Below are 23,307 nucleotides of genomic sequence, written 5' to 3'. Positions count from 1 at the left end.
TTCTGCTATCGTTCCTTCAGGACACGGTGCTGACTCTGCTCTACTTCGGGGTAGATTCTGACCCTTGTTCTAGGGCATTGAGCATTTCCACGGCCATCTGAAACGACACATGAAATCGAGGACTTCTAGGAAGCCTACCTTCAAAACCTCTTGACTTGCCTTTGGGTGAAACTTTATATATCAAATAGGCACATAGGCTTTTGGCATATTACTGTTTCCCTGTGGCGCACCTGTGGACCCCAGGGAGCTGAGAAGGCTCTTACCTGAGGATCTACTGACTGGTATGCCCTTGGTGCCATTTGGGGCTTCTGGATCCGATTAGGGTTCTGGAATGACTTCAGTACCAGTTCTCTTCACAAAGCCACAACCCACACCGTAACTTAATTTGCCAGTGCCATTGATTTCGGATGATGACGACCAACCCATGGTGCTGTATAATGTAGAGACTGTGTCACCCTGACCTCCACCAAGGCAGGGTACTCTTTTATCTGGTTCTTAGCCTCTTTACCACTCTTCTGATTCTTCTTATCCCAACACAGTGCCTCTACTTTCTAGAAGGGCTCATCTTCTTCTTCAATAAAGGAGGCTATGATGCTGGGGATGAGATTACCCCGCCTTACCTTGAGGACAACTGTTACGAGGACCTCGAAGATGCCAGTGGCCTCCTACATCCTTCTTGGCAAGCACACTAAATGGCACATGCGTGCACTGCAGAGGAATCTGAAGTTTTAGTCGGCACAGGACCAGAGGGATCTTTCTGATCTAGCCCAGATTTGAGAGGAGACATCAAATGATCTGCACTGGTAGCTGCCGGACCTCCCTCCTTACACCATGCAGAGCTCACAGTGGTGATTTTGCATCACTTCTGGGAGAGGTGGAGATCAGAGACTTCTAGTCTACGGTGGATACCTGGCCCAATATCAACCTTCTGGAGCTGAGAGCCTTTCTGTAGGTGTTGAGAGTTTCCCTGCCTTCCATCAAAGTGAAGCTGGTGCAGGTGCTATCTAACACCACCACCGCTATGTGGTACTGCAACAAATTGGACAGGCGGGATTGTGGAACCTGTGCTAGGCGACTGTCTCTCTAGACGTGACTAGACCACCAAAGAATGTATCAGGTGACTCGCCACCTGCAGGGTGCGCTGAACTCCAGAGGGGATGAACTAAGCCGTCAACCAAAGTTACTTGCATATCACAGTTACTCCCAGAGGTGGTGCTCTATTTTTTTTTCTTTTTTCTTACAAATGGGAGATCCCTGGCTCGACCTTTTCACCACTGCTAGAACGATCAATGCCAGCAGTTCTGTGCATTTGCGTTTCCAAGGTGTCTCGTGTGGAGAGTGAAACTCCTCTAGCGAAGGCCACGTACATAGCCCACTATGTCTGCTGTTTGAGCGGTCTCAACCAACCCTCTCGCCCCAAACTTATGGGACCCCTTCAGGGTTTCCAAAGTGTTGCTCAAAGTGACTAAAGCCAACTCCATTTTGGGAACCTCCTTTTAGGCAGAATGTACCATCTCCTCCTGAGGTTTTCATGCCAACCCATGATCATGCCTATCTGAAAGAAACACGTTAGTTAGATTCCTCACCTTAGAATATCCCCAGGCGTCAGGCTGGATCCTGAAAGATTTTTGTAGCAATACCCCTTGCGCGTCGCTAGGCGTAGTCTGCGGCTCCGCGTCCGGCGTCGTGCGCCGGAATGACGTCGTCGGAGTACTTAGACGCCGCCCTCGCGCGCTGACGTCAGTTCTTCTTTTTTCCGCGACCTTAAGGGCCGATCCGGGAAGAGCTTACCCCTAGTCATTTTTTGACTAACTTTTTTGACTTTTTTGGTCTATCGACTCGACTCTGGTGCCGGTAGGATGCCTGGTTTCAAAGCCTGTGACGCCTGATGTCGGTGACGGATCACCATCGCCGGTGCCTTTATTGCCTGGGGGCCGACCACGACGCGGAGTCGTGCCTCGATTGCCAGGCCTTGACGTCGAAAGCTTATCGAGTTTCGGCACTCGGCTCCGCGCCGCTCTCGGTCCCGGTCCAAGGACCGATCGCGGAGCCGCAGCCATAGTCATCGCTCGTCGGGGTCTTCGGGTAAGTCGAAGCACTCCAAGAAGTCCAAGAGACGACATCGCTCTTTGGACTCCCCTCACGGTCGCGCGACTTGGCTGAGGGTCAGGGTGGTCCCACCCCCCACGGCTCCGTCGGAGCCGCAGGAGCCGCGTCCGTCCCCATACCCGCCGGTCCCTGGGACTGACGCGACTCCGGCGGAGGTCAGTGCCTTCCTCTCGGCCATGAGGGGCCTGGCTCCGCCGTCGACGCCTGTAAGCGCGCCTTCGAGCCCCGCAGGTTCGACTGGGTGACCTTGCGTGCCGGCGGCTGCGGCCCCAGCGCCGTCGACGGCTCCGGCCCCGACGCCGCAGGTCCCAGAGGGATCCAGGACTGGATCTCGGTCGGTGCCGGTTGACCTCACGACGCCTCCTCCGCCGACACCGGTTCCATCCCCGGACGACGCCGTTCCCCAGTTTAGCCCCGGCGCGGCGCCGCTACCGGCGCCGATTGGTGAACGCTTCATCTACTGCCCTGGTCCAATTATTCCTCCTGTTTATCGGGAGGGGTCTGAAGACCCTATGGCCGCTCAGGCCCACCTTTCTCAGGCCTGGGCAGAGGAATTGGGGGATGCCAGCGGTCTGGATACTTCCCCGGACGCTGGTTTCATCTCTCCTCCGACTGTGGCCTCGGAGGAGGGTGCAGCCTTTTCAGTGGTGCTGCGCAAGGCGGCCGAAGCCCAAGGGCTGGAGTTGCCTGCTGTGGCCGTGAGGACTAACGTCCTCACAGAGGTCCTTCAACCGACAGCAAGCTCCACTGAGCCTCTGCTGCAGTTTAATGAGGCCCTCATTGACGTTCTGCAGGGCACTTGGTCCAAGCCCTCCACAGTCCCTCCTGTGGACCGGAATGTTGCCCGGCGCCACCGCCCTGCTCCGGGCGACCCCAGTTTCCTCTCCCAACACCCCACCCCCGAGAGTCTGGTTAGCCAGGCCTCAACCTCCTTCCCGATCCTCCAGATGGCAAGAAACTGTTCTCGTCCCTGAGTCTGGGGCTGCAGTCTTTAAATACCGCTTGCCTTTTGGACCGTTATTCCCACTCTCTGTGGGATAAGGTGGAGGACGTGCTGCCCTTGTGTCCGGTGGAGGCCCGGACACGACTCGCTCAAGCACTTGCTGACGTTCGAGATGCAGCACGGCACGCCATACGGTGTGGACTTGACACCACGGACTCGCTGGGTCGGGCGATTTCCACCACGGTGGCGCTTCGGCATCACGCCCGGCTGAGGTCCACGTCATTTTCGGGGGATGTCCAGAGTTCCCTCATGGACATGCCCTTTGATGGCACTCGCCTTTTTGGTGCGAAGGCGGACAGTGCGCTGGCTCGGTTCAAGGACTCCCGGGCCACGGCCAAGTCCTTGGGTCTTTCGGCCCGGCGGCTGCAAACTTCCGCCTTTCGTGGCCATGGAAGGGGCGCCTCCTCACGTCCGCCCAGCCACCGGCCGCAGAACCAACCTGCACGCGGACGTGGATTCCGCCGAGGCGGTACTGGAGGTCAACGTGCTGGTCAGTCCACATCCACCCCGGCAGCATCCGCCTCAAAGCCTTCCTAGTCCGAGCTTTCAGGCCCATTCAACGCCAGTGGGCGGCAGGGTTCGCCATCACCTGCTCCACTGGTGCTCCATCATGTCGGACAGGTGGGTGCTGCAAATCTTCCGAAGGGGCTACTCCCTCCCCTTCGAGACGACCCCTCCAGCCATGCCACCGCTGAACCACCGTATGTCGGGGGATCATTTGCATCTTCTACGAGATGAAGTTTCGGGTCTCTTGGCCAAAGAGGCCGTCGAGCGCGTTCCTGGTCCAGAAGTAGGTTGTGGTTGTTATTCCCACTACTTTCTGGTTCCCAAGAAGGGCAAAGGGGGCCTACACCCGATCTTGGACCTCAGGAGCGTCAACTCCTTCCTCCGGAAGGACCGGTTCAAGATGCTCACTTTAGCTCAGGTTCTGGCTGCCCTAGACCCTGGAGACTGGATGGTAGCGTTGGACTTGCAGGACGCTTATTTCCACATCTCCGTCCTGCCGGCCCACCGGCGTTACCTGCAGTTCACGGTGGGTCAGGAGCACTTTCAGTTCACCGTGCTCCCCTTCGGCCTCCCCAGTGCCCCTCGGGTGTTCACGAAAGTGATGGCGGTGGTTGCAGCTCATCTGCGCCGATCAGGGGTTCCAGTCTTCCCCTATCTCGACGACTGGCTGTTGAAGGCGGGCTCGCCCCAGCAAGTCGTCTCACACCTCCAGACTACGGCCGACCTCCTGCACTCGCTGGGGTTCTCCATCAATGTGCCGAAGTCGCACCTGAGTCCCTCCCAGAAGCTCCTTTTCATTGGGGCGGTTCTCGATTCGGCGCAGTTCCGGGTCTATCCGACGGAACAGCGGGTTCGGGACATTCAGGCCCTGATTTCCATCTTCTGGCCTCTGTCCTGGGTTTCGGTCAGGTTGGTGCTGCGGCTTCTGGGGCTGATGGCCTCCTGCATCCTGTTGGTACCTCACGCCAGGTGGCGGATGCGGGCTCTGCAGTGGGACCTGAAGTTTCAGTGGGCCCAGCATCGAGGCAACCTGTCCGACCATGTCTTGATCTCGGAAGGCACTGCGAACCAGCTGCAGTGGTGGCTCACGAATCGCGATTGGGTCAGCGTCAGATCCCTCTCCCTACCCCAACCGGAGCATGTCGTAGTGACGGATGCGTCCCTCCTGGGATGGGGGGGGCCATATGGGAGAGGCGGAGATCAGAGGACTCTGGTCTCCGGCGGAGACTCTCCTCCATATCAACCTATTGGAGCTGAGGGCGATCCGACTTGCACTAAAAGGCTTCCTTCCCTCTGTCCGGGGAAGTGTCGTGCAGGTGTTCACGGACAACACCACCGCCATGTGGTATTGCAACAAACAGGGCGGGGTGGGGTCGTGGACCCTTTGTCAGGAGGCTCTGCGCCTCTGGACATGGCTAGAACATCAGGGCATCACCCTGGTGGTTCAACATCTGGCGGGCTCTCTGAACGCCAGAGCAGACGATATCAGCCGCCGGTGCATGATGGATCACGAATGGCGTCTGAACTCGGACGTGGCGCAAGGTCTCTTTCTGCAGTGGGGAGAGCCTTGGTTAGATCTATTCGCCACCGAAGAGAACGCGCAATGTCAGCAGTTCTGCGCGTTGGAATTTCCAAGGCGGCACTCGCTCGGCGACGCTTTTCGTCGCGAGTGGAGTTGCGGTCTGTTGTACGCCTTTCCGCCTATACCACTTCTGCCCAGAGTGCTGAAGATCAGGCGCGACCGGGCCCAAGTCATCTTGGTGGCTCCGGATTGGGCACGAAGGTACTGGTATCCCGAGCTACTCGGTATGTCCATCGATCCCCCGATACGACTGCCTCTTCAGGAGGACCTTCTGTCGCAGCAGCAGGGGACGGTCCTCCACCCGAACCTGTCCAGCCTCCACCTCCATTTGTGGAGATTGAGCGGCGACAGTTGATGCCATTTGACTTGCCTCCTGAAGTCTGTGATGTCATTCTGGCAGCCAGGCGTCCCTCCACAAAGACGGTATACGCCTGCCGGTGGAACAAATTTGTGGCATGGTGCACAGCAAAGGCTGTGGATCCCCTTTCTGCCCCTCTTTCTGAGGTTCTTCTCTTTCTTCTTTCTTTGGCCCAGCAGGGCTCTGCTCTGGGCACCTTGAAGGGTTATTTTGCTGCAATCTCTGCTTTCTTAAGGCTTCCTGATCAGCCTTCTCTTTTCAAGTCCTCTGTTGTCTCATGTTTTCTCAAGGGCATTACTCATATGTTCCCTCCTGTTCTATTCGTAATGCCTCAGTGGGACTTGAACCTTGTTCTCACTTTTCTGTTGTGCGCTCCCTTTGAGCACCTTCACAACTGTCCCATTAGTCTACTGACTCTGAAAACTGCCTTCCTGGTGGCTATCACCTCCGCTAGGCGGGTGAGTGAGCTCCAGGCTCTGTCAGCTAAGCCTCCCTTCCTTTCGGTTCATCTGGATAAGGTTGTCCTCCGGACACGTCCTTCTTTTCTTCCTAAAGTCGTGACTCCCTTTCACATCGGGCAATCTGTCACGCTGCCCACCTTCTTTCCGCCTCCGCATCCTTCAAAAGATGAAGAGAGGCTCCACCGTCTGAACCCAAAACGTGCGCTGTCATTTTATTTGGACCACACAAAACAGTTCCGGGTGGACGACCAACTTTTTGTTGGATATGTAGGTGCGAAGAAGGGTAAAGCTGTGCACAAGCGCACCATCTCGCGATGGGTCGTGTTTTGTATTAAACTCTGCTATTCCTTGGCCAAAAAGGTCCCTCCTGTTGGGCCTCGAGCCCATTCCACCCGGGCCACAGCTGCGACAACTGCCCTGGGACGGGGAGTCCCCTTGCAGGACATCTGTCAGGCGGCGACGTGGGCTTCACTGCACACGTTCGCCAAGCACTATTGCCTGGACAGCCAAGTCCGGAGAGATGGCCACCTTGGCCGTTCTGTTCTCCAGGACTTTCTGGTGTGATCTTGGTTCGCAGGCCCACCTCCGGGGTTGGTATTGCTGGGGTATCTATTCTAAGTTGAGGAATCTAACTAACGTGTTTCTTTCAGATGAACAAGTTACTTACCTTCGGTAACGATGTATCTGTAAGAAACATTAGTTAGTTAGATTCCTCACCGACCCACCCAGCCTCCTCGTTCTGCGAACCGACATCTAGGGTTAAGGTTCTCCCTTTCAGGTCCCTAGATTTTTTGGCACCAGTGTCGGTCTCTTGCATGGCTCAGCGTCCCTGGCGCGGAAAGCTATGTATAAGAACTGACGTCAGCGTGCGAGGGCGGCGTCTAAGTACTCAGACGATGTCATTCTGGCGCACGACGCCGATGACGGACGCGGAGCCGCAGACGACGGCTAGCGACGCGCAAGGGGTATTGCTACAAAAATCTTTCCGGATCCAGCCTGACGCCTGGGGATATTCTAAGGTGAGGAATCTAACTAATGTTTCTTACAGATACATCGTTACCGACGGTAAGTAACTTGTTCTTTAGGTTTTTGTTGAATCTTTATGCAAGGCCAGTTCCTTGGGGCTGGTCTGGGATAGTAAACTTACACATCACACCACATTCATCCCACATTGCTTTCAGATAGGCTTACATGAAATTAGTGCCCCTGTCTGAGATGACCTCCTTATGGAACACAACCTCGGTAAAGATTTCAAGAAGGGCTTTAGCCCCTTTGGGAGCTGTGACTGTCTTAAGGGGAATGGGTTCTCGGTATCTGGTGACATGGTCCACTACCACAGAGATAAACCTGATGCCAGAGGCTGACCGAGTGTCTAGGAGACCAACAGTGACATCCATACCCTCTAAAAGGGGGGTCCCCCACACAGTTAGTAGGATCACTGGAGCATTTGTCTTGCCTCCTGCCTTGCTACTGGCTTGGCAGCTGACACAGGAGTGACTAAACTCCTTCACCTTCTCAGTCATCTACGGCCAGTAAAAATGATTGAACAGACTTTCCAAGACCTTGTTCTGTCCCAGGTGTTCAGATAAGGGGATATTGGGGGCCAGATTAAAGAGGAGCACTCTATTGTTGGGGGACCATCAGTCTCCTGGTTTCCCCTGTTTTGATGTCCCTTACCTCACTATATATTTTGAATACTCCGGTCATCGAATGCTAAATTGGTGACAATACCCCTGGTGAAAAAAGCTAACTTGGGTGGCTGAAGTTTCACTGCTAACGCAGCCAAGGTGTGGAATACACTTCCATTACATCTGAGACGCATGACCAATTTGATAGACTTTAGGAAGGCGTTAAAAATCTGGCTCTTCACAAACTAGCTCGCAATACACACAATTTCTTAATTCTCCGGTAGGTCTTCAACCCGGCGCCAGGACACCTTCGGGTAGCAGCAGCGCTTAACAAATGCAATTAACATTAACTAACTATACATGAGGCCACCGTCCCAGTATACCTTATGAGTACCACTGGCATCCCCTTTTTCCTGTTTAACAGCTGTTGTAGGTCCTCAAGAGTGGGACAAGTACTCTGTCTTTGGCTCAAGTCCTCTCTGGAGGGACCTCCTGCCGCTTGGGGTTCTACCAGCCCAGGCAAGTCTCATAGGGAGGCAGCCTCCTCTTCAGGAATTAGGTCCTCCCCCGTAGGGTTAGGCTTCTTCTGGGCCTATGGACTCTCAGAAAGTAGGTTGCCAGCCTCCCTGCCCCTTCTCTTGACTCTGAGGATCTTTGTCCATTGTTTCAGGTTTCATGATCCCTTGACTTTACCCCAGGGCCTTTTGTGCTCTTATGAAGAGTGGGCCAAAGGTTCATTGTTCCCCCCCACCCATGGACATCAAGGCGGCCTTAGTGTCTCCGGGGACAGCTCCCACCCCCATCCTTACACTAGCCTTTCCCTGGTATGGTCACCAGTGGGTGTTTTTTTGGTGCTTATTGCATCTACCCTCTTGTGCCCTGGCTGGCTACAGACAAAGCACATCTCAGCCTTGGGGGGGGCGGGGTCAAACTTCTTTCACAGGTTCCCCTCCCCATGGATTGGAATGTGGCTCTGGGCTCCCGCCTGTAGGAACCTGGCTTTTTATGTAGTGCACCAAAATGAGGCACACTATTTAGAAAGTCTAGAAGACCCTTATTGGTTTAAAGGGCTTATATTAATAATCCCAAATTCTTCCAGCGTGGTAGTGTGGGTGAGAAGATTGGGCTTATCAGAGGGTAGTGTTAAGCATTTGTTGTAGACACAGTGTCAATAAATGAGACACACTCAAGAAGAAACTTGAGACCATTGTAGAAAAAATAACATATTTTTATATAATTTTTGAGAAGATCATCAGAATCAGGTAACTACTTTAGACGTTATCAAATTTTACAGTAAAAACAGTAGAAAAGAAAATGACAGCTGTGAGGATACTTTGCACTTTTTTAGGTCTCGCCTGAGCCAGCGCGCATGCGATGCTGTACAAGGCATTTAGTAAGGGTTTTTGGGCTCTAAACACACGCTTGTGCGTGTGCTTTTTAAAAGTTTTATTAACCTACAATTGGCCTGTGCGTGCGTCTTTCTTAAAAAGACAGCACACAATTGGTTCAAGGCGGGTGATTCTCCCTCCTTCTTTGTTCCCTGGCCTAGGATGCTCTGGAGCCAGCATCTATGCCATCTGTTTCCAATTATCGTGTTCGCGTTAATTGGAAACAGATGGCGCTCGCGTTTTTCCTTGTTTGCCCTTAAGGGAAAACCTTGTGGCACTTTTGCTACAAATGCTGCACTTTCACTTTCGCGCCAACCTCGTTCTGCTTCCTGCTTCAAAGGTTTCGCGTCGCATTCACTCTGTTTTCTGTCAACAGCACTTGTTATGATTTTCACACCCTGTACATCTGATACCTCCAGGTCCTTTTTAGTGCCTCATACACAGTAGGCTGGTATGCGCTCAAGATCACACAATGAAAAGTAAGGCTCCGAGATTCTGAGTTTTTTTTACCCTAGGGATCTGATCTATCCAGGTACTAAATGTCTTTTGTATATATTTTTAACGCCACAAGCAGAACACTGTAAAATAGAAACAGGCCAGTCGATAGGACTCGTGCTCTTTCCCTGTTTGTTCCTCTTTCCTCGGCGCGTGCACCCTCTCCCCTGCCAAATACCACACGAATCTCGGGTGGAACAGCCCGCACAATAATAAAACAATTTATAAAAATGCAAGCATTAACCCCTTGAGTGCCCATGACGAGTTGGTCTCGTCATGGGCCGCGGTTGCGCTGTGCCCATGACGAGACTATCTCGTCATGAACCCCGCTCGCTAATTCAACGCCCGGCACAGGGCGGGGAAAGGGCGGGGCACACAAGGGGTTAATCAAGAGCACGTTGTACAATAACCTGTTCGGTGAGATGCTTTAAGTGCATTTAATCTTTTTAAAAAACGACTTCTACTGGCCTAACTATAGACTTAAAATTGTCCCATCTACGGGTTATAGCAATAGGCAGATACGGTCACGTGATGGGATTTTCACAAGTGTCTCACGGATCAGTTCACTATCGTACCATGTGGTAGAATCGTGTGCATTTGCTGTAAAGTTTTTATGGCGTTTGTATAGTGCTTTGTGCAACCCTAACGCTGCCCCTTATGCAGACAGTAAATGTTTGTGTAGTGTAACCACCTCAACAGTGATGTTTCCACAGTTAGGTGGTGGCGCTCCCTGCCTCACTTTATGGTCCCTGCAGGTGAGCTCTCCCACGCCTCTTCATGGCAATACACTCACGTTTTGCGCAACCAATCTATCATCTAGGTACAGCCTATCCCTACACGCTCCAACAGATACACACCCACAAGCCCAACTGTTCACCCGGAGGGGAGTGGGGGGACATGACGTGGCATAACGGCCGGAGCTCCGTGTTTAATTAGTAAAATCACATAAGTTCCAGTGCCTAAGGTATTACACACGGGTCAGCTGTAGCTGGCACAACCCGCGTGTAACTTCAAACTGCAGCTTTAAGCCCAAGTTTTATCATTTTTTAAACATAGATTAAATACTTAAATGCCACACGGATGAACATTGCTTCAAAATACACACACAGCGCCATTCTAATAAACGGGTGCTTACAGATAATTGTAATCGTGTGTGTGTGTGTATATATATATATATCTTGCTTACTACGCCTAAAGAGGTATTGAAGCGCTTTTCGGCGAGTAGCATTCTGCTGTAAGTACCGGTGCTCTCCAGTGCCAAGAACCGGCAAACACTGGCACAAATTAAGCACTGCTTTATCACTGGGGATCCAGGTTCGCGTGTTTTTGGCTCAACATTACGTGACTGTGGACAAACCGCTTAATCTGCTTGTGATTAATCTAAAAAAAAAAAAAGAGCAATGTGGTGCACATGTAAAGCGCTCTAATGTCCTTCGGTCAAGCTTGCACGCTGTATAAAACCGAGAAGAAAGGCTATGTGTTCACCCTGCTCCCTAGCAGTAGCCTTTTTCACATCACCCCACAGCCATCCCTTCACCGACATGACCCCAGCTTAACATTGCCATCCCTCAGCACTAACCCAGCCCCTCACTACTTAGTTCCTGTCCAGATCCAAACCGACATTTTTTGCCAGAGCAAATTTACACAAGTACGTTTGCACATGTGCAAATTTAATTTACAAACGTTTTGCAGGCTAAACCCGACAAAACTTTGCAAATTCCCAAAATTTAGTCATAGACACCCAGGTGAAGTGCTAAGAATGCAAAAGATACAGTAAAACTGAGTCAAACATGTTCTTGGGCCTGTTTTGGTCAAACTGCTTCAGCTCCAGGGCATACACCCAATGTACATAGTGCTTGCAGAAAACATGCAGTGTAACCCAAATGGCTGCTTTGAATATCACCTTAATGTGTCTTTGAAAGCCACCTGATGCTTCCTGGCCCTAACACTATGAGTATGCCAGAGACAGAGTACATCAGTGTCCAGTGGGGTTTGATGCTTTAGAGGGCTCTAGCACCAAAATGGGGCAACCAAAAGTTAATGATCTTCCTTTGAGCTAGAAGAACGAGTTCACAAGGTGGAAAACCCAGGCTCTCTGTATCCACTACTTCGCTCTCGGACATGTTATGGGTCAGCACCGTCCCACGTCTTTGCCACCAGCAGCACCCAACAGGTACCCTTGCAGTACCCACCTCTGGTGGCAATGGCATCTCCCCTAACGTCTAATAAGCCTCACTTTTCAGACCATTGTGCAACTTAGCCTCAAGGAATGAGGCCTAAGCGTAATCAGTGCATAACAGAGGAAATCAGGGTGACCACATATGAAACAAGCATTGGCATAGTCAATAGGTCTCGCCTTTGGGACCTTGGAAGTATTTAGTTATGCAGTACAATATCCTTGGTGCAACAATATCAACTGTTGCATGGCTAAATTATTATAAGGTCTCAAATACGATACCTATTGGCTATGCCAATGTTTGTTTTTCCTGTGAACTGTATCTCTGTCTCCGTGCAGGGAAAATATATCCTTCCATTATTGAGTTCATGTCCTTTTGTCCAAGCAAGGCCAACTTTATTATACCTGCAGATGCTTTCCTCATCCATGCTTTGCCTTGGAGTTGCTAGCTTCCTCTCAGGTGCTATAATAATTAGAAGGAAGACGCTTTTTGTCTAGCTGAATTTGCACCTTATTTTATTAAATGTATAATCATTTTATCTGATGAATTTTATAAGCTGAATTATCATGGTATTTGCTTTTAAAAACAAGTCATATCTTTATTTAACTTTTTTGTAAATATGGTTTTAGGAGAATGTATTTGTTTAAATAGTTCTTGTTATGGTTTTTATGGTCTTTTTATGTCTTATTTTAATAACTGCCCTGGTACATAAGAAAGAAACACGTTAGTTATAGAGTCCTTACCTTAGAATTACCCCCAGGCGTCAGACTGGATCCGGAAAGTTTTTTCGTCAGCAGTACCTCTGCGAGTCGGAAGGTGGCATCGGTCGGCTCCGCATCCGTCGTCTGCATCGTGGTCGCCGGAATGTCGTCGTGGCAGCTACTTAGACGCCGCCCTTGCACGCTGACGTCTGTTATTTCTTTTTTCCGCGCCAGCCAGTGCAGATCAGGGAAGAGCGGTACCTCAGTCATTTTTTGACTAAGTTTTTCTCTACTTTTGTCGACGTCTTGTTTTGAGTCTCCGACTCTGAATAGGTGCACGAGGGCTGTTCGGTTTTAAGGCCTGCGGTTCCTGTACCCGATTAATGTCAGTGCCGGATCCACACTGCGTGTCCCTCTTTTGCCTGTAGCGCGACCATGACCCCAAGTCGTGCTCCGAACGTCAGTTGTTGATGCCGAAGGCTTTGCGGTAGCAGTCCCGAAAGCTGCTTGAACGACGGCAGTCTGCTCTGTGCCGTTCAAGGTCCCGGTCGAGAGGATGGTCGAGGGATCGGTCGCGGAGCCACCATCAGTCTGCCTCGAAGTCTTCGCACTCGGGTCGGGTAAGTCAAAGCATAAGAATTAGAAGAAGCATCGTCGCTCTTCGCCTTCTCCTAGTTGGTCGGACGAGGCGTGCTGGTGGTGCCACTCCCGCGGCTTCCCTCCCTTTCCCGGAGCAACACCCGCCCAGCTTCGTACGTTCTACGAGACGATGCATGCCATCTTTGGGCAGACCGACCACGCCGGCGCGCCTTCGGGCCCCGCGCACTCGGTTGGGGGGCCTAGGTCTTCGCTGCCGGGGGCTCCAGCGCCACTGGCCCCCCTTGGATCTAGGCCTGGATCCGGAATGGCGTCGGTTGACCCCGGCCGGCGTCTACCCCAGCCTCCTTCCCGACGTGGACGCGGCTCTGAACATGCGTCGACTGATGCCAGATCTGGCGGCGGGTTGGGTTTTCAGGCCCCTGTTAACTCCTGGGATCCCTTTACAACAGTGGCACCCAGAGGATGATGAAGAGGACTGGGAGGGGTCAGGTGACCCTTTAACTGACCAGCTAGGGTCTGAACAGGACTGGCGAGAGGAACTGGGGATGCCAGTGGTCTTGACACTTCACCCAACCTTCTTATGTTGTGTCCTCCTACTGTGGCTACGGAGTAGGGAGCGTCATACGCTGTCGTGTTGCTTAGGGTGGCTGAGGCTCTCAACCTCGAGCTTCCTACGGTGGCTGTCAGGACTAACCTCCTGACTGAGGTGCTTCAACCGGCGGCGAGCTCTTCGAAGCCCCTGCTTCCGTTTAATGTGGCCCTCACCAACATCCATTCGGGCACCTGGTCCTGGCCCAACACGGGGGCTCCCGTGGACAGGCTGATCGCCCGACGCCACCACCCGGGTCCGGGCGACCCCACTTTCCTCTCCCAACACCCCACCTCGGAGAGCTTAGTGGTCCAAGCCTCCACCTCCAAAATCGCCTTCCCTACCGCTCCACCGGCAAGGGAATCTAAGAAGCTGGAACATCTTGGGAAGAAAATGTTCTCTTCCGCCAGCTTACGACTGCGGTCCGTAAACACAGCATGTCTCTTGGGCCGTTAATCGCACTCAGTGTGGGATACGGTGGCGCAAGTGCTGCCTCAGTGTCTGGAGGAGGCCCGGGCCGTGCTCTCCCAGTCTGTTGCTGCTGGGAGAGATGCAGCAAAGTTTACGATCTGTTGTGGGCTGGACACCGCCGAGACGCTGGGCAGGACCATTTCAACGTCCGAAGCGCTCCGTAGCTACACCTGGATGAGGTCCACTGGCTTTTCGGGGGATGTCCAGAACACATTGATGGACATTCCCTTACATCACTGATGACATATGTGTCTTTCTGAAAAAAAAAAAATATATATATGTATAGCTAAAAAAAAAAAGGAAGAAGACATGGGTATATAAATGTGTAAATACAGTGATGTAATATCTGACGTCATCAGCAGCGGATTACGGTCGCGTGATTTATAGTTGCCTGCACTAACTATAACGGGGGAATTTCATTGGTTTTTCACAAGGAAAATGCCCAGCTAACTATAACATGTGTGAAACCTATGGTTTTTTAAGTGAATTTGCAAGGTTTTTTAAATGCTAATTCCCAACTATAACGTGTGTGAAACCTATGGTTTTTTCAGTGAATATATATATATATATATATATATATATATATATATATATATATATATATATATATATATATATATTCACTGAAAAAACCATAGGTTTCAGGGGCGTTATAGTTAGCTGGACATTTCCCTCGTACAAAACCCTAGAAATTCCCCCGTTATAGTTAGTTCAGCTAACTATAACTCGCGCCCCCGCAATGCACTGCTGATGACGTCACATATTACATCACTCATGACATGGTCAGTGACATCACTGATGACATCTCAAATGACATCATCCAGTGTCTGTGTGTTTCTATAAACTTTAAATATGTTTATTATATATAGGGAAAGGCATATTGAAGAATGAGTGAGTGTATAAGTGTGTGAATGGATGATTTTGTAGGTGCGTGAATTTCTAAGGTTTTTTAAATGCTAATTCCTAACTATAACGTGCCTGAAACCTTTGGTTTTTTCAGTGAATTTCAAAGGTTTTTTAAATGCTATTTCCTATCTATAACTTATCTCTAAAGCTATGATGTTTAATGATTTTCATAGGATTCTAAATCTTTATATTTCAGTGTTTCAATTCCTTTGTTTTTATATTGTTTTTCACCATTTTTTAGGTTTTTTTTCAATTCTTTTAAAAAATAAAAAATATTATTTGTTTTTAATGATTAAAAAAAGTGTAAATTTTTGTAACCTTTTTTGTATATATTTTAAAATATTTTTTCAACTATATTTTTAATACTTTTTTTTTTTTTGCTTTACAATTTTTTTTTGATTCGCGCACCCTATGCGCACCTTTCTCGATCCCTGCGTGAAACATAGTCGCCATTTTACGATTGTAGTGTAGGATCCGCGTATGGTATGCGTTGGGTACGTATTTTCATGCGCGATTGCTATGCAACTGGTACGCGTACGTTACGCGACGCTCGTACGCTTCAGCGAAACGTCATGTGCATGTTTGACGCGGTGGGTGCACGAATCCAGCGAAATATTTTAAATGTCAAAAAATATATATATATATGTATTTCATGTAAATATTAATTGAAGCCATAATCTAAACTCTTTTTAGAGCCACTCAAGAACAAAACACTTAAGCTTGATGTTTATCTCCCAAAATTTTCAGTTTTTTTTCCTTGGAGTCGCGCACCTAACGCGTTAGGAACCGCGCACCCTACGCGAGAGAAATCGTGCACCCAATGCGTTAGGATGCGCGGCTCCTAATTTTACCGTAAAAAAAAAAAATTAGCCCCTATCACTAATTTTTATTATCCCCGGGGACCCCATTCCCCGGGGCTTATAAAAACACGTTGGGGATTGTGGAGGGAACCCCAACGCCCCCACGGTCCCAGCCGGCTCCCTGCGTCCTTCGGGAGCCGGCATTGCTTTTCCACATGGGGAGCTGCTGACATGCAGCTCCCCGTGTGGAAAAGCAACATGGTTTGGATTTTGAAAGAGAGAGCAGGTTTCCCTGCTCTCTTTCAAAATCCAAACTAAGTTTGCTATGGGAGGGCGATAGACTCCCGCCCTCTCATAGGAAACAGTGTCTTGGGGGTGGGCACCCCAGTTCACTGTAGGAGCCGGCCCTGGTTGGTGGCGGTCCCCAGGGCCCTCGAAGGCTCCAGAAGGGGGGCCACGCAGCCACCTCCCTCAATAAATAAAGCCCCGGGGTGGTGGTTCCTGGGGCTTGGGGGGGCCGTTCAGCCCCCCACCCTATGTATTTTCTAGCCCCGGAGGGGTAGCGGTCCCCGGGGCTGGGGGGGGCCCCCCTTTGAATTTTTTACGCATTATGCCCCCGGGATTTAGCACCCCGGGGGCTAATTATTAAGGAAGCGCGAAAGCCCGAGCTTCATTTTTATTTTTTTATTTTTTTTTTACGGACGGCTCCGTGCACCCTGTACACATTTTGCTGTTTTAAAAAGAAAAGAAAAAAAAAAGTGGCCCTGGGAGTCCTTCTGGGACCCTTTAAGCAACACTAGAGGGTCAGAGTATTTCTACCCTGCCCCCTTTACATCTTTCACATACTTATTTCCCTTACTACTTCAGCCTCGCTTCTACCGAGGCACAAAATGGCTGCCAACAGTTCCTGGTTTTGAATGTTGACAGACACTTGATATCCAATTAGCATTCAGCTCGTGATCGGGAGGGTGCGCGCACGGTTCGCAGAGGGTGCGCATAGGGTGCGCGGATCCTCCGAGGCCATAGATATATATGTACTTTTAACTCTAATTTTCTCAGGAACTACTGAAAGGATTTACACCATTTAAGCAAAAGGCAAGAGTCTGAACTGAGGACTACTTTTTTGCCAAATTTGGTGTAATTCTGTTCAGCAGTTCGGGCTGTAGCTGCGTCAAAAGGTCCTATGGGAAATTGCATGGGGAAAACGCATTTTGGGACCCCCCTTTTTTCTCAGCCCCCTCTTGACGAATCACCCCGAAACTTTCAGGATAGGAGCGGACCGGAGCTGGCCAAAAGTTTGGAAAATTTTGCGAAGATTCGTCAACCGGCGCCAGACTTATTGGGAATATAATGTTGCAGATTTCCTATGGAAAATAGATCCTAACTATAACTACCTGTTGACGCAGCTACAGCCCGAACTGCTGAACGGAATTACACCAAATTTGGCAAAGAGGTAGTCTTCAGTTCAGACTCGTGGCTGTTGCATAAATGGTGTAAATCTGTTCAGTAGTTCCTGAGAAAATTAGACTAAAAAAGATAGATATATCTATGGCCTTGGAGGATCCGCGCACTCTAAGCGCACCCTATGCGCACCCTCCCGATCACGCGCTGAATGCTAATTGGCTGTCAAGTGTCTGTCTACATTCGAAACCAGGAACTGTTGGCAGCCATTTTGTGCCTCGGTAGAAGCGAGGCTGAAGAAGTAAGGGGAATAAGTGTTTAGAACATATAAAGGGGGCAGGGTAGAAATACTCTGACCCTCTAGTGTTGCTTAGCGGGTCCCAGAAGGACTGGGGCGTTGGGGCTCCCCCCACGGTCCCCGACGTGTTTTTATAAGCCCCGGGGGATGGGGTCCCTGGGGATAATTAAAATTAGTGATAGGGGCTATTTTTTTTTTCACTGTAAAATTAGGAGTCGCGCATCCTAACTCGTTGGGTGCACGGTTTCTCTTGCGTTGGGTGCGCGGTTCCTAACGAGTTGTGTGCGCGGATCCAAGGGAAAAAAACTGAAAGTTTTGGAAGAAAAGAATATAGGATTAGATGTAAAAATATATTACTTTCATGACTAGTTTACAGTTTGTCTTCAATTGATATTCACATAAAATACATATATATGTTTTTTCAAATGTTAATTATTTCGCGGGATTCGCGCACCCACCGCGTCTTGCACGCACATGACGCATCGCGGAAGCGTCGCGTAACAAGCATCGTACGTGTCGCGTATAGGCTTGGAGTCGCGTATCGGTCGCATTGCAATCGCGCACCAAACACGTACCCAACGCATAACGTACGCAGATGCTTGCGCGTAGGGGTTGAGAACGGTGCGCATAGGGTGCGCGAATGCCAAAAAAATGGAAAAATAAATAAAAAATACAGTTTTGAAAATATAGTTAAAAAAATATTTTCAAAAAATATATTTTAAAACATTAACTTTTTTTAAAAAACCAATAAAAACTAATATTTTTTAATTTTTAAATGAATTAATTGAAAAAATAAGTTTAAAAAAAGGTGATAAACTATTTTAAATAAACATAATTAAAGGAATTGACGCACTGAAATTGAAACATTTAGAAATTCAATGAAAGTCATTAAGCATCATAGCTTTAGAGATAAATTATAGATAGGAATTAGCATTTTAAAAACCTTTGAAATTCACTGAAAAAACCATATGTTTCATGCTTGTTATAGTTAGGAATTGGCATCTAAAAAACCTTAGAAATTAACTGAAAAAAACATAGGTTTCAGGGGTGTTATAGTTAGCTGGACATTTCCCTTGTACAAAACCCTAAAAATTCCCCCGTTATAGTTAGTTCAGCTAACTATAACTCGCGCGCCCCCGCAATGCAGTGCTGATGACTTCACATATTACATCACTCATGACATGGTCAGTGACATCACGGATGACATCTCAAATGACATCACTCATGACATCATCCATGTAATAAATTAGTGCATCTTCTCACACCCTAATATAACCTTTGATACACTGACTCAAAATTTCAGACGGCCATTCTCAAAACCATAGATACTCCAATACCAATAATTACATACCCGCTCTTTGACTCTTAGGTCTACACACACCTCCACTCACTCACCTGTAGTGTCACTCATACTTATAGTCACTCAGTACAGGCCTATCATATACATTTATACACCTATATAGACACTCAGACACCGCCAATCATCCATAGACGTACTCACACACCTAGTCAATCATGCAAATAATTAATCACACTCCAATTTACTCACCTATACAGTTATACACACACAAGTTCACTTACTCATAAAAATACTACCACATTCTTACGCTCTTATACAATTACTGATACAAGCACACACTCATCCATACAGCCACTCTCACAATCACACACACTCACATATACTCAGTTATATACTCTTACACACATATACCCTGCCTTTCACATATGTAGTTACTCACACATGTACCACTGAGATATACATTCAATCACTAACACACCCATACATACACTCACCCAACCATACAGTCCATCACAGATGCACTCTTAAAACCATGCACCCATAGAATGACAGAGTCACACACACGGTACCCACACAAACACTCAGGCACCCATACAGATACTCAGACAACCAATCAATAACCCATATAGACACTCGTATAGCTATTCACAAAACCATGCAGCCACTTGTACACCAACAGACAGATACAGACATTCACACAGTTTAGTTACTAGTCTGCAGTAAGATACATTTAATGACTCACTTATAGTCAGTCACACACCTAGAAAACCATCCATTCACACACTTGTACACCCACTCATTCTTCCATAGTTCTTTTCCTATATATATTAAACATATTAAAACTTTAAGAAACACAGACTCACTGGATGACGTCATCAGTGATGTCATCAGTGATGTCATTTGAGATGTCATAGGTGATGTAATCAGTGATGTCACTGACCATGTCATGAGTGATGTAATATGTGACGTCATCACCAGTGCATTGCGGGGGCGCGTGAGTTATAGCTAGCTGAACTAACTATAACGGGGGAATTTCTAGGGTTTTGTACGAGGGAAATGTCCAGCTAACTATAACACCCCTGAAACCTATGGTTTTTTCAGTGAATATATATATATATATGTGTGTGTGTGTGTATATATATATATATATATATATATATATATGTATATATGTATATATATGAATACCAAGTCCTGCTCCCAAGGAAGAAGGCATGTGCATAAGGCTGTCAGGATACGGCTTTTTTTATTTTCTTGGGTCTCCCTCGACCCCGAGATTAGAGAGACGCGTTTTGCCTTTTATCAATCTAATTGGCGCCAAATCTGGGTAAGCATATATTGCCCTTCCCATTCAAAGCATAGATAAACATAAAGAGTACTATTCTATAGGTACCGTGCACTGCTAACAGCACTTTTCAATGTTGAAAATGCCCATATACCCAAGCGATGTAGCTGTAAATAAAACTTAATGCCAAGAATGAAATGTATTATACAAATCGCTGCTCAATGCAGGACCAGCTTATGTATTACCAAATTTCTATTTCAAAGGCATGTAAATGCATATAAATGAGCACGCATACCCAAAAGTAAATGTTATCTGCTTAGACGGTAACATTCTGAGCCATTCATTGCGACGCCAATCTCTCAAATCTAATCGCCCAGATTTGTTAAAAACTGATAACACATAATAAAATAACGTGCTGTGTAATTTTAGCACCTGAAAACAACGAGACAATGTTTAACCAAAAGAAATGTTTCAGTAAAGTCTTGGAAAATAAATCCCTCGGCGCTTGACGTGTCCAGAACGGAAGAAGAAATGTTCGCATGTTCCCAAATCTGTTTGCAACCTGCACAGTTTAGAGCCTCAAGCAGTAGAAGAAGAACATTGTGATTGTGTTCGTGCTCCGGGGCCAAACTAAACACAGGCTGTGAAATTCCGTCATGAATGATAGCCAACTGGTGCACGCTTATTTCACCGCAGAACTACCACTCCCATAGTGCACTGTGGCAGTCATATAAAATGTTAAATTTACTTGGGCACATAATCATATGTATATCGATTTTCTAAATCCATTCTACCGGGGCCAAGTACTGAAACATAAATAAAACAGGGCCACAAAATGAAGTCTCTTAAAGGAAACCGTCTCGAAGTGATAAGTAGCAAACAGCACTGAAATGAATATATATGTGTGTGTGTGTGTGTGTGTATGTAAGTGTGTGTGTGTATATGTGTGTGTGTATATATATATGTGTGTGTGTGTATATATATATATATATATATGTGTGTGTGTGTGTATATGCATGTATATAAACATGTGTGTTAGGGTCAACTGTTAATAAGGTTCCAAGAGTTTTTTTGCATTGCACCTTTACATGCATGATATCGTTTTAGTCCCTTTCACCTTATTGATGCAGAAAAAATGGATGAGAAACTGATGTTTATGTGCTGGGATTGGTGCTTTTTGGCTTTGGTGACATTACACAATGGTTGATTTCGGTGCCAACACATTGCTTGCACCACCTCTCAGTATAGAGGATTTATGAAAAGTTTTTGGATCCAGTCTAGCACCAGGGATAGTCTGAAGATAAGCAATCTGCAGGTAGATAATGTATCCACCAGAAAGTGTGTCAACAGAGGTAAGTAACTTTTCTGTTTCTAAGGCTTAGTTTTAATTTCCAAGACTGGTGAAGTGCTAGGCCACTACAGTTTAATGCGTGATTGGTCTGGTCATGGTGCAGAAACTGCCACTCACAGCTGTTTATATTTCAGATGGAGCACCTGAAAGCCTGTGCAGAGATTGCCTCCCAGCGCACTGTCAACTGGCAGAAGTTCTGCATCAAAGATGATAGTGAGTTTGTTCTCTCAGCTAATTGTGTGTGTGCCCTTCTCCAATTAACTTTCCAGTGTTCTTTTTTTCTCCTCTGTACTCTGGCTCTTCTACCTCTCCTTTCTTTCATCCCCATTCAAAGCTTTTGAATACTCTCTAGATAAGTCACCATTTCTTACTGCATTCTGTAAATGTTTTGTTATCTGCTTCACTCTTCAACTGATCTCTCTCTAGGTTCATCTTAAAGAATTTCCAAAACAACAAATATATTAGATATTTTCAGAAGAGAACAATTACCTATTAAGTGAAATGTGTCTTACTGAATATTAAGGCCTAGTTGAACTTTTTAGGTTAAACAAAGTGATAACATTTTAAAAGAAAAGGCAAGAAACCGGGGGGCAAGATGGCGGCCGTGATCTCGGCCGAGTGAGGTAGCGTTTGCTCTGCTGGACCGCAACAGACCCCCGAATGATGGCTTTGCCCTGCAGTGCTAATATACGGCGAAATTGAAGATAAACGGAAAGAAAAACGATACGAGCTTATGGCCCTCGTCTCTCACCTGGCTATTATCAGACTTGCTCTATCTTCGAAGCTGCAGTGGTTCTGGCGGGCTGCTCAGCGCTCAAGCCTCCGCACACCGTGGTCGGCGTCTCAGGTGCAGCTCCTCCCCTCCAGGTCTGGCGTTCCTCCTTCAGTCTTTCCCCTTGATTTCGAAGATGCCACCGAAAGTTGCCTCTAAAGCGGCGGCCGCCACTTTGAAGTCCCGCAGCTCTACACGCAATGCGCAGGACATCGACACGAAAGGCTTTGGGACGGTTTGCCAGAAAGGCCGAGTACCGAGCATGGACAAACTTTCTTCTTTGAATCCTGCAGCTGCAGCCGCCGTGTCTCTGATGCCAGTTAAGGGGCAGACGCTGCCTGAGATGTTTGACAGGCTTGGAGCCAGAGAAAAGGTTCCAATCCTAAACGCAGCTGCCAGTCTATCTGCTGTTACTCCGGGGGATGCTGCGCTGATTTCTAACGGCTTGGTCGGTAAGGAGGGGGCAAAGCTGCAAGCGTCTAACGATTTAATGCTCCCTCATACTGAGGCTGTTGTTGTCAATTCTGCTATTTCACAGAATTTTTCTTTATATCCACCTATTCCACCCCTTCATAATGTGATAAGCTCTGTGCATATAATCGCTCCTGGGGATCCACCTGGACTTATGAAAATAAATGATACTCAAGAGGAAGCAATGCGGACTCCAGGCCCTTCTAATGCTGTATCTGCTCCGGCTCCGCGCATTCTGGGTAATGTAGTTCAATCTCCTAACATACTTATGCCTGCTACTCTGGAGCAGCCCACAGAACGACCTCATAATGCTAGAGGCTCTGAGGTCAGTGAGTCTACAGACCAGTTCTATTCCGTGTCCGACCATTCTGTGTCCGGGGAGGAGGACGATCCTGACCTTCAGTGGTCGGATAATGATAGTGATGCGGCTGACTGGCGACTTAGTGAGGCTTCAAAGGATATGATAGCAGACACGGTGCGCAAGGTCCCTGGGTCTAAGACATCTCTTAAGTATATTGAGCAAAATCTACAGGGCGACTGCCGAGAGGATCAGCCTCAACTCAACCTGCAGGATGCCCCAGGCAATAGTGGAGGGGACTCTTTTGATATTCCGGAAGAGGTCTCTTTGGTAACAATATATTGTGCTATAATGTC

General features: G+C 48.2%; 1 protein-coding gene across 14 annotated transcripts in view; it reads left to right on the top strand.

Moving 5' to 3' along the window:
• Positions 1-23,307, top strand: part of UBR4 (ubiquitin protein ligase E3 component n-recognin 4) — a 1,980,383-nt gene that overhangs the window by 1,504,365 nt on the left and 452,711 nt on the right. For all 14 annotated transcript variants that reach the window (XM_085609056.1, XM_085609055.1, XM_085609054.1 and 11 more), the window contains one exon: positions 21,545-21,623. In XM_085609056.1, the coding sequence (XP_085465182.1) occupies positions 21,545-21,623 (79 nt within the window). The remainder of the gene's footprint in view (positions 1-21,544; positions 21,624-23,307) is intronic.

This window comes from Triturus cristatus, chromosome 1_2, assembly GCF_964204655.1.
Source record: "Triturus cristatus chromosome 1_2, aTriCri1.1, whole genome shotgun sequence".
In the NCBI taxonomy this organism is placed as follows: domain Eukaryota; kingdom Metazoa; phylum Chordata; class Amphibia; order Caudata; family Salamandridae; genus Triturus; species Triturus cristatus.
Note: the sequence above shows the minus strand (reverse complement) of the source record. Positions and strands in the feature narration are given on the sequence as shown.